Source organism: Psammomys obesus, unplaced genomic scaffold, assembly GCF_907164565.1.
Source record: "Psammomys obesus unplaced genomic scaffold, mPsaObe1.curated_primary_1811, whole genome shotgun sequence".
Taxonomy (NCBI): Eukaryota; Metazoa; Chordata; class Mammalia; order Rodentia; family Muridae; genus Psammomys; species Psammomys obesus.
In genome coordinates, this window is record NW_026594311.1 from 1,996,488 (window position 1) to 2,008,675 (window position 12,188).

The window sequence follows — 12,188 nt, forward strand, 5'->3', positions numbered from 1 at the left end:
TGCCTACAGTGAAGGTGGGGAAAAGTAGTAGAGCACCTCGGTCATTCTAGGCCTGGCGAAGTTTTCTGTTTTTTTTTTTTATTATTATTATCATTTATTTATTTTTAAGATAATTCCTTTCACTGTTTAGAAGTGACCCTCCCTTCTCTTCTGAATACGTGTCTCCTCCAAACTACAAGTCCCAGAAGGCCCAGTGCCAACGGTCACCATCTTGACACACCTTAGCGCGCATGTCAGCGGGAGAAAGAGCGTTTGGGGAGACGAGGCCCCGCCTTAGTTGCAGTTCATTGGCCAAAGGCGCCAGCGGCGGGCTCAGCGGTTGGCTACTACGCCCGCCCGTCCACCGCGTCGGTCGGGGTCAGAGTGCGCGGAGGTGAGTCGGTGTGTTGTGGACTCGTGGTGCTGGCTGCCGCTGTTGAGGCGGCCTGGAACGGGCTGTGGGAAGCGGGCGGAGCTGGCCCTGCTTCTGCCTGGCCAGCGCCGCAGGCGGCGCGGGCCGTGCCCGTTGCCGTCAACTGCCCCGAGCGCCTGCTGAGGTCGAGGGAGACGTCGGGGCCTGCACCTGGAGAGAGCCTGCCGCGCTGGCCCGGAGGAGGGGGCGTTGCCATGGCGACAGCCTCTCCGGCAGCTGACGGGGGGCGGGGGCGGCCCTGGGAAGGAGGGCTGGTCTCCTGGCCCCCTGCCCCTCCCCTTACTCTTCCCTGGACCTGGATGGGCCCGAGCTGGGGGCAACACCCTGGGGTGGGTGAGATTGAGAGGGCCCTTAGGTTGGGCCCTGGTTAATGCATGCGGGCTATGGGTCGTGGCGTGCATACTTTTAGGCAGCCTGAGTTACTGGTCTCTGCTCACCCTGGGTGCATGTTCCAACTCTTGGCTAAGGGGGAGATAGGGGCCTGTGGGGGAGCTTGGCTTTTCAAGGCAGATTGGGTGAGTCGATGGAAGGTCCTGACTTGAGATTGCTAGAGAGAGAGGGGGGTTTGGCCAGAGGAATTAGTAGATAAATAGACTACTCCCTCTGCACCCCGGCACACGCACACATGTTAACTCTTTACTTCCTTGTAAGTCACAAGCTGTGGGTAGTAATGATGGTGGACAGAGTTGGAGAAAGGGCCTTCACCTGAATAGCTTTTTGTGTGCCTTTAGTGAAAAGGGACCAGCAACAGGTGTTTTCTTAAAGAAAGCATGACTCGGGTTGAATTGTTGCAAAATGCCCACTGCTTAATGTTGATCTGTGGGCCCTTCATCTGGGGATACAGAGTTTGTCCCTCAGACTGGACTTTGTAACAAGTAGGACCAACAGTTGTTTGTGGCCATTTCTGTGGCATGCATTTGGTAGTGCATTTCATGGGTTTCCCAGTGTAAGGGCAGCAAAAACATTAATCCCATTGGCTAAAGACTATAATCTATTTAACTATAGTCAGTTGTGATTGGCTGAATGATTTTTGACCGTAGAGTTTGTACCAGAAACTGGCTTCATCAAATTCAGCTTTATTCTGACTCTATCATACACGGTATACCTTGTTTTAGTGGGCTCTTTCTTGGACCTTAGGTATATTATACTTGAATCCCCTACCATTTAAAAGCCAATTTATAAACAGTGACTCGGAGTGTGACTCCGCTAATGTGTGCCTGTGATCTTGGTTAGAAACCCACTTGACTGCCTGTCAGCAGGTGCTGAATGGGGGAAGGGAGCTGCCGGGAAGTGATTGATAAGGTTTCCTTTATGGATTCTGTGGTGCTTCACTGGAGCTCGGAGCACTTTGGCAACTTAAGCACTCCAAATTAAAAGCTCATTAACAATTCCTGCCCAAAGATCCTGTAAATAATCAGCTAGCTAGGTCATAGAACTTGCCTAAGAGCTCCCTCCAACTTGAAATTTCCAAATAAAAGTGTTCCTATTCCATTTCATTTTGAAACATTTACCCCGTGGTGGGATAAATTGGGAAGTGGCCTGTTCCCAGGGGGATCAGGATGGAGGAAGCCTTAGTGTGTGGAGTAGTAGACAGAATTAGAAGGGTCTGCGCCCTGGGCTTCACTAGCTTCCAAAATCATGGCTGTGATTTCTGGTCCTTTAGAATATCTGAATTAGGTGATAAATATGATAGACAGTCCTTGATGCTCTCATTTTTAAAAAATATTTGTAGATGGTCTTGATGTGTGGACCCAGCTGGCCTTTCCTGCATCTGCTGCCCATGCCTGGCTCCCTTGGTGTGTTGACTTGGAATTTGGCTACCTTGACTTTCTTAGAATTTGAGGCAGACTTGGAAGTATTTTGAAAGTGTTTCCTGTTCTGTGCTTCCATTCCAGTAGTTACTGCCTATAGGTTTGTGGCAATGAACCCTTCTCTCCAGTCCTGGCTCAGCCCCAGTTCCTGAGTTCTGAATATTTCAAGCCTCATGTCCTTTTCTGACAGGATTCGGAAATTGCCCAGTGAACCACCACCTCATGATAATCATTCTTAGTTGAGGCTCAGATATTATGAATACTTGGTTTTTCTAGAAGATAAACTTCCTCAAGGCGGATAATATACTAGAGAACATGAACTAGTATATTATATACACTAGTAAATACACACACAAACACACACACACACACACACACACACACACACATCTGTTAATAGCATCTGAAAGGCCTGTAGGGGCCATTGTCTTTCCACAGAGAGCACTATATTTTCAATATAGTTTGAATTTATGAGTTTAAGAGTGACCCTTACTGAGGATTTGAACCTTTGAATTGAAAGATACCTGTTGCAGAGATGTGTATTTGTCCACAGCACTGGGCCTTTCCAGCTCTCACAGACCCTTCAGCGTCTCCAGCTGCCAGTCTTGGCATCTTCGAAGTAAGGAGAGGTGAGAATCCTGTTGCATGATCACGTTTGGTGTCTGACTGTTGGGTTTGGTTGGTATGGGATGGAGCTGCTACAGATGATAATGTTCTGTAGCTTCTGGTAAGGTAGCATGTGCTCAAACTTAGTGAAACTGAAATTCACCAAAAGCTTTAGAGTGAGAGTTGGAGATGAGCGATCTCGACTCTCCAGTTCTGTCATGACTTGCTTTTTTTTTTTTTTAAATCTCCTCAGTAGTGGGGAATGAACCCAGGACTTTGCAGTGTGCCACCAGGGAACAATATTCCTGGCTGGCCTGCCCGCCCGCCTGCCTTCTTTCCTTCCTTCCTTCCCTCCTTCCTTCCTGTTTATATTTGATCGTAACTAAATTGACCAGACTGGCCTCAGACTTGCAGTCCTCCTGCTTCAGACTCTCCTTGGGAACTGAGACTATAAGCATGGACTACTGTGTCCAGCCATGGATTTTTTTTTTTTTTTTAATGGACACCTCAGTTGCCTTTAGGGTAATTGAGTAGAGCTGGAATAGCCCTATATTCTGAGAAATATTCATCTTAATTCAACAGTAAGACCACCTCTCATGTGACTCTTGTGATATATCTGACCCAAACCTTTGGGATTTGGGTTTAATTTGAGTTGTGTGTCACCTTGAGTGAAGAGTTCCCACCTACTTGGACCTGGACCAACTAAAAAGGTGGACTTTTGATGATTGATATTCATGGAGTTGAAAGTTATTTGTTCAGTAACTAAGGCCCAGACATTTTACTGGTTACTGGGATTATAATGGAAAACAAGACTGCCCATCATGTCCAGAGCTTTAAGATCCATAGCAGGGCCAACAGTAATACAGCACTTATGATACCCCCAATAGCACTGTAGAAGTGTCCTTAATGTGAACTTGTAGACTCTGAGGTGGCTTTTCAGAGGAATCAACCCCCTTACCTGGAATTAAATAAACATGAGGGACCAAGTATCATAACTTCTGTTGAGTTTGAGGAAGTTCAGTGTGACTAAAAGGCAGATGGAAAATGAAGCAGGAAAGGAAAACAGCGTCTAGGGCCTTAGAAACTCTGGTCAGATGCTGGGGTGAGAGTGGGTAGGTGGAGGGTATAAAGACTAAAGGTTAGCAAGCTTTTCTTATTAAGGACAGAGTACAAACTTAGGCTTTGTGACTCTTTTAAAACTATTCAGCCTGTAGGGAGCTTTGCAGCAGCTGTGGAGGGTATGAAGGTGAACATGAGAATGTTCTAGAAAAAATTATTTGTAAAAGCAGGTGGCACCTGGATTTGGCTCATGGACCATAGTTTGCCTGTCTCTAAATTGGAACAGTAAGATTAAAGATTAGAGTAAAATTAAAAGATTGTAAGCAGCTCAGGGTAGCAGTATATCCTGTAATTGGAAGGCTAAGGCAGGAGGGTAGCTAATTTAAGGCCAGCCTGTGCTACATAGCAAAACAAAAACAAAAACAAAAAAAGATTATAATTATGAGATTTGTGATGTAGAAAGCTTGTTTTGATATTAGTGTGAAGAGTGGATTGAAGGGGCAAAAAGATTTTAAAGGAAGAGAATCAGGATATAACAGATTAAAATGTTTTGGGAACTATTTTATGTTGACTCAAGTATGGACCAAATGGAGCCCTTGAGCCCTCATTCCTGAGCTGTCTAGGCAGTGGTCCTCCTGCTATATGTCCCTTGGTCTCTTCTTTCTTTGCTTGTAGCAGACTGATAACTCATGCCTGATTTTGGAACTACCAAATCAGGTGTGATAGTGTGCTTTAAGCCGAGGGCACAGTAAAGTTGTTGAGTATGAGTAGTTTAGAGCTCAGAATCCCACTCTGTCCTTTCCCTCTTTCTTTTTCTTCCTATGAGCCTCCTGGTACTTGTGGTGAGGTAGGGAAGCCTACAGATTTCTGATAGTAGTGTTTCTGTGACCTTGGACAAGTGACTTACCTCTCTGAACTTCACGTTGTAGTCTAAAATGGAGATAGTGGGATTACATAGCACTGTTTGAAGGCTTTAATCGTGTAGACAAAGCTCGTAGTGTATTGATTGTTTTGTTGTGGTTGTTTAATTTTTAGACAGGCTCTTACTATGGCTGCTCTGAAACTCTGTGAGACCAGGCTAGCCTCAAATTCATAAATATCTGTCTGCCTTTGCCTTTCAAGTGCTGGGATTAAAGGCAAGTGTGCTAATATTCTGCACAAAAGCAGGAGGGAGTTGGGTGATAGAATTTTGGCTTCATAAGCTTTGAGTCCGCAGTTTTCATATAGTAAAAGCTTAGCTGGCCTACAGGAGGCAGTTACAACTAAAGCCAGGCACTGTTTTTCACTGTGGAAAATGTGTACATAGTAAAAGTTCTATAGTCCTCACACCATCAGTAAAGTGAGTGGAGTAAGCAGTTTCCCAAACCAGACTCACCCATGTTGCTGACTGTCTGACTCCTTGGGGTCATTTATTAGTGTTGTCACATTACTGGCCCTGCATTTCTGTAAAGTGCCTCCATTTTCCCCTCCCACTCTGGGAAGTGAGACATGTGATCCACTTTGGTAGACCTTGCTACCAAGTGAGGAAACTGGGGCCAAAGAAGGTTAAGGTACTGTTAAAGCTAGTGCAGACTTGTCTTCAGATGGAATTGTGCTAGTTGATTGTTGTGCCTTCTCCTCTCTTGAGTGAGAGATGCATACTCATTGCAGAGTGTGATACATGCCCCATCCATGTCTCTCGACTTTGCTTAAATCCTGCCTTATCTATTGGGTTCTGTTGGGTTTTAATTGGTGATTTTGAGGACCAGACCTGTTGGGAAGCAGATTCCCTTTAGTTGTTGTTTTTGGCCTCTTCCTCCTTTGGGGGATATTCCTTGGGGAACCCTGGGTTAGGAGGGATTGCTTTGATATGTTCAAAATTGTGCCTTGTGCCCCACAGCTACAGGTAAAATCAAAAGGCAGATAATTTATGGGAGTGTCAAAGCTGGCCGCTGGCACCTCAGGAGCCCATTAGTATGCCTGTTCAGGCCCTCTGTGTCCTTGCCATTGATTCCTTTTTGCATGAGCCTGATTTGGGAAGCTGTAGATCTGTGTGCAGTGATTGGATGTGACAGTCCAAACACTGTTCCCTAAATTAATCCTTTTAATAGTATTCCTACACCAAGGCAGAGTCATTCTTTCTCTGTGTGTCTTTCTCTCTCGGTCTCTACCTCTCTCTGTCTCTGTCTCTCCCTTTCTGTTGGAGAGAGAATGGTTGGGCTGTAGAAAGGGAAAGAAGGGATGGAAGGAAGTTAGCTAGCTTTGGTGTACTTTAGTTTCTTTGTTGTAGCACATTCTACTTCTAGAGTAGTTGCCATCATGGCTTTGTGCATATTAATTAATTTAGCAAGTCTTTATTTTCTAAATTGTGCCTGGCTCTGTGCTGGGAATAAAGAATGAATAAAATATAATTGTTGCTTTTAAGAAGCCAACTCTGTGTTTTTCAGACTTCTAAAACTCATGTGCCATTTAGATTAAAACTCTGTGTTCCTCTTTCAAGCTGTGTGAAAATTTAAAATGCAAGAAAGCATCTGACAAGAAAATAAAAAGTTACAAAATATGTTTTTTATGCATATATGGATGCCTCTTTTTACATGCACATGGATGCCTCTGTTGCTGCCCTCCATCCTTCCTTCCTCTTTGAACATTGTTAGTAGCAGAAGAGACAGATACTTAATGTGTCACTGTATAGTGAGACGATAAAAGTCACGAACTTAGAGTAAACTGTGCTGCTGGGTCACATGGAAGCCATTAACTTTATCATGGAGTAGCAGAGAAATCTATGAAAAGGGTGGGGTTTAGCCAGGTTTTAAAGAAAGTGTTAATTTGCTGGTGAAAAATGGCAGTGCCTTTTTAACATAGAGGGAGCAACATTTGCCAAGACCCAGATTTGTAGAAGGAAATGCCACATTTGGGGACTTGAGCAAGAGCTGACTGTGCCTCCACCTCCTTGGAGTTTTTCATGCTGTAGTGTGGGAATAGTCACATCTGAAGTGTGTCTAGGAAGAGTCTTTGATGTCTGTGTACCACACTGCAGTTACTTCAGTCCATTGTGCCCTCTGTTGCTGCTTTGTGCTCAGGGTTAAAGTATTAAAAAAAAAATCTCTGTCTCTATATATGTTTAAAATATATATAATTTGTATATATACATACACAAATTTGGATGGCTTACATTTCATTATTCTTAAGGTTAAGTTATTTAAAGAAGAATTGGAGTTAATATGAGTTACTATTCTTGTAAAGTAGTGAAATCAGGCAAGTAGAACATGGAAGAAGAAAGTGGAGCCCACAAAGGACTGAGTGCCATGAGTCAGTTTCCTCATGTGTAAGACAGGAATACGTTTACTATTTTCCATGATCGTTAGAGGATTAAATGAGGCAAAATACGTAACTTAGCAGCACAGTGCCTGGGCTATCGTAGGTTTTCAGAAAATGGCATTTTCCTTTCCTCTTTCTTATGTGTTGACAATAGTAGCTCCCTTTTATTTGATCATGTACTAGTGTGTAAAAAGCTTTTGGGGTTGACTTGAACCCAAAAAGATATAGGTATTATTACCAAAGATGTGTAGGGCTTAAATATAGGTTTGTCTAATACCAGTATTTTAGTAACTATGCTGTCCTGACTCTGCTTCAACACTAGCTTACAATCTGGAATGGAAGGAGAATGGAAGGATTTGAACAGCCTTGGATACCACTGTTGTGGCTATGTCTCTGCAAGGGTAGGGAGTACTTAGGGGATGGCCATACTTCCTCACCTCTAGCTTTATCCATATTTTATTAGGAAAGGTTTGTCATGGAGAGGCATCTGGTCTGCAGGACTTTGTGAAGAGACATCACCAGCTTTGGCCCTAAAGAAGGAGTTTGCAAGTAAGCATGGCTGGTGGTCTAGCAAACAGCAGACAGATCCTAAAGAATTGCCTCTTGTGTTGCCTTGAGCTACTGAGATATCCCGATTGATGTCATCAGAATTTGTTCTTGACACTTTTGGTGACTTCGGCGCTGCTGGTGGCTTGAGCTGTTCCTGATGTCTGAGAGTTCTGATAACCCTGTCTGGAAGCAGCAGCAACTGTGACTATAGGCCAAGGCAGCAATGGAGTATGGAGAAGGGAGTGTCCCATTGAGATGAGGACTCATTAGAGTTCCTCTTACTTCCTTCCCACTCCTTTTTTTTTTTTTTTTTTTTTCAAGATTATCATGATTTATTTCCAATGAGATAATGTGTTCTTAAGGAAAAAAAAATATTGTAAGGCTCCTTCCCATTTTTAACTATCAAAAAGTGTTGAAGTTGCCAGGAACACCAGGCTTGGAATGTGTAGCCTTTAGCAAACAAGCCAGAGTGCTTGGGCTCTTGTCTCTTCTGTGATAGTGCAGAGAAGTTTGGAGGCCAGTGTAAGGCCTGCTTTTTGCATGGGAGTGAGCGGTGGTGTTGGAGTTGGAGCCTTGGGTTCTGTTATCTCTTTTCCTCTCTCCTCCTTTCCTTCCTTCCTCCATTCTTGTCTTTGAAACAGGGTCTCACCATGTAGCCCTGGCTGACCTCCAACTCACAGAGATCTGCCTGCTTCTACCTCCTGCATGTTGAGATGAAAGGTATGCACCACCATGCCTGGCTATTTCTCTTTCTTGTCTAGTGTCTCTTGGGTATTCCTTTCCTCTTCCTGGGCTTCTCCGTGGCTGGCTGGCCTGTGTTTACCTCTTAAGTTTTCTTCTTTTTTGACTGTGATTTTCACAGATGTGCCCTGACAGTAAAAGTGCATCATTCAGTTGAATAGTATGGCTTTTAAGGCGTGCAGTTTATTTACATGTTTCTCAAGCTATTTTTAGCTGCCTAGGTCAAAACCTGGGACCAAATAGGTTCCAGACAGGTATCTTAGTTGTTTCTATGTTTTAGGTATTCGAGTATAATTGCTAATCATCTTAAGACAAGGGTCTTTTGTGGGACTGGGAAGCTAAAGCTTGGTGGTCCAGGTTCTTGAGTCATTGGACTCAGTACCTGCCTCTAGTACCTTTGAGTGTCTTTGGAATGTAGTCCTGCTTCCTGATGTGGTTTTTAATGGTGTGCATTGGATCCAGAGATGGCATTGACCCGTTTGCCCCCAGAGATTTTAAGTCTGTGTGGCTGGGGAGGTGGAGGGTCAGGAGCCCACATGTTTCCTGATGGACTTCTCAGCTTGTCCTATCTCTGAAGCTCCTCCAGCCAGTGTGTGTGGATACTGAAGGATGACCCCCTCCTTCCCTCCCTTCCCTTTCCAGTAATGGAGGCTATAAAATGTCTATTTACCCAAGACACCAGAACGACTCCTCTGTGGTTCCACTAATCTGGTGATTTGGTGCTTCTTTGGTCTCTCAGGTAAATACAGATTGAGTCTTTTTATAAAGGCATATTATTTCCCTCATTAAATGTGTGTTTTGGCACATGTGTTATTTACCTGATAGACAGTAATGGCTGCAGAGGAACCATTGGTGTCTGTTGTGTAAACACTGTGCACAGAGACCATCCTCCAGGGGCTGAGGCTCAGGCCTGTTTCTCCAAATCGGGCTGGCCTCAGGGCAGTCCCTATTTACCCCTCCCTGTCCCCATTGGGGAGGTGATCCCTTCAGATGAAAGTCATTCATTTTTTTTTTCTTTCTGTAGCCTGATTACTTGTTTTCAGTTTGCTATACAGAAAAGATGTTTGAGGATAAATGTGAATAAATCATGGTCTCTGATAAAAAATGTTATACAGAAATACAGAGCATCATAAATTGAGTTCTTCCCCTCAACTGGATACCAAAGTCCTAGTTGATGTTGGAGCTATAGACTTAAATTCTGCACACTTGTGGCTAAAGTATAAAGATATCAATGGAAAAGAAATCCTTAGACTGCTAGCAGATGCAAGAGCAGGCGGGATGCCATTGCAGGAATTATGGGGGTGTTTCTGAAAGGGCTGTGTAAGGCCAGAGTAGCAGATAAAGGACACTAAGTGGTGGCTTTTCCAGTGGGGACTCAGTGGCATTGAGAGCTGAGATGTGATGTAGTGAGGGCTGTCTCCCCACCCCCTTAGGTCTTGGTGCTAGAGGAGACTGTGCAGCATACCTTCTCTAGGTACTGTGAGATCTCTCATGCTCTGTGTGTTTTGTTTTTAAAACAACATTGCACATGAATTTAATTTATTTAACTTACTGTGTTGGGGATTGAACACAGAGCCTCCTGAATGGTAGGCAAGTAACCCACCACAGAGCTAAACTCTCAGCCTTAAACTTGGGTTTTTAAAAATATTTTTAAAAAGTTTGAAACAATCCAAATTTACATAAAAATCAGAAGTGCAGGACAAAAATTTCTTTTCTGAATCATTTGAGAATTAAGGTCCTGAACTAATGAGCCATTAATAAGGATACTTGATGTGTATTTTCTATAAGTGGGACCTTTCTTACCTAACTACAATACAACTACCAAAATCAGATAATTAACATGGATATGTTAACCTCTATCTAGTCCACAAATCCCATTCAAGTTTTGTTAGTTGTCCGAGGAAGGCTCTTTGCAAAAGGGGATGGCTGATAACTGCGGGTTGCATGTAGATACCAAGTCTGTGGTCTCTTTAGACTTTTCTCAGTAAATTTTCCTTGATGCTCACAACTTTGATACTTGAGAATATTATTGGCTGGTTATTGTGTGGATTGTTCCTCTGTTAGAGTTTGTCTGATAACTTTGTTATAATTAGGCTCATATTATGCCTTTTCAGCAGGAATATCAGAAATGATCCTTTGTTCTCATTATATCCTGTCAAGTGGCATGTGATTTTGATTTACCCAGTTATGAATGTATTTGGGGGACAGGGTCTCACCACGTAACTCTGGCAGACTTGGAGCTCACTGTGTACACCAGGCTGGCCTTGTGCTCCTGTCTCAGCTTCCCAAGTGCTGAGGTTAAAGGTGTGTACCACCACATCTAGCAGAGATGCTTATTTTTTACCAGTTGTGTAAGGTGATGTCTGCTTGTCTTTTCTGTCATAAAATCACTTCTTACAGTAACTAATAAGGGTTCTGTGGAGAAATACATTGAAACCATATTTATATCTCTCCATAGATTTTAGTTTTATTTATTACATCATCCAAGCTTATTCATTGCATTATAATCCACCACCATCTTTTTTGACCAGCAGGCATCTCTTCAAGGTGGATTTTGAGTCCCTTTGACTTGTTTCTATTATTCTTTGAACATTCTCTTCCTTTTTTGGCAGGATATCTTAGGCTCATCTTATAGTTGCCAGTTCTCCAAGGAGAATGGTTCATTTGGTGGAAAATGGTACTTGGAAGGACTGGTGTGCTAGATGTGCTCATTGCTGTTGACCCATCCTTAGTCAGTGCTAGGGTATAAATCTGTGTGTGTGTGTATGAGTGTGTAATCATACTTTTATTTATGTCTATGTTTATGTTATTCATAACCACATCTTTACCAGAAATATGATTCTTGTTGCCAATTCTAAAACAACACCACAGGTTTTATTTTTATTTTTTTAGAATTGAAAACCTGGTTTCCATTATTCCTCCCCCCCCCCCTTTTTTTGGAAAAGGATTTATTTATTTAAAGCACACGAGTGTTCTATGTGGATCTACACCTGCACACCAGAAGAGGACACCAGATCATCAGATCATATTATAGATGGTTGTGAGCCACCATTCTTTCTGAGCCAGAGACCAGACGCTGCTTGCTCTGGAATGTTTACCTCTTTCTCATTCCATGTGGGTGCTGGGAATTGAACTCAGGACCTCTGGAAGAGCAGACAGTGCTCTTAACCTCTGGGCCATCTCTCCAGCCGCCTCCATTATCCTTAATATATACATTTTGTTCATCTTTTTTGTATGTAACTATTCTGTTGTTACTGGCCCTTTACCTCTCCCTCAGGAGTGCCTTTTTTATGTTGCCCATGAATCTTATTAAATTCCTTTTGGTGGGAATGCCCTCTGTGCCTGCCATGGGTGCTGACATGATACAGCCTGCCACCTCTGCATGGATGCCCTTCTCACCTGCTTGGGCTTTTACCCTTCACCTAGACCCCTCTTCCGACTCCAACTAGTGTAGATGTTTGTCTTTCTTTACTGCATTTAATGGATTTAGCATTGAAGTTTTTACAAAGGGAAGATGAAGCACTACCATTGCCTTTGACTCGTCTGAATTTGGTTTTTAGGAGGGCAGTTGGTGTTGACATGCGGAAGCCTGACCTCCTGATGTCCTTTTTATTATTTTTACATCGATGGGTGTTTTGCTTGCCTGCATGTTTGTCTGTGCACCGTGTGCATGCAGTGTTCGCAGAAGCCAGAGAGGGTATCCAGTTCCCTGG

At 43.4% G+C, this 12,188-nt stretch overlaps 1 protein-coding gene across 5 annotated transcripts in view; it reads left to right on the top strand.

Moving 5' to 3' along the window:
• The first annotated feature begins 339 nt into the window (after positions 1 to 339).
• Eri3 (ERI1 exoribonuclease family member 3) overlaps positions 340 to 12,188 on the top strand; it is a 128,969-nt gene continuing 117,120 nt past the window's right edge. For 2 of the 5 annotated variants that reach the window (XM_055618506.1, XM_055618507.1), the window contains exons 1-2: positions 382 to 741; positions 2,777 to 2,852. In XM_055618506.1, coding sequence (XP_055474481.1) covers positions 607 to 741; positions 2,777 to 2,852 — 211 coding nt within the window. In that variant the 5' untranslated portion in view covers positions 382 to 606. The other 3 variants (XM_055618508.1, XM_055618510.1, XM_055618509.1) reach the window with 3 other exon arrangements.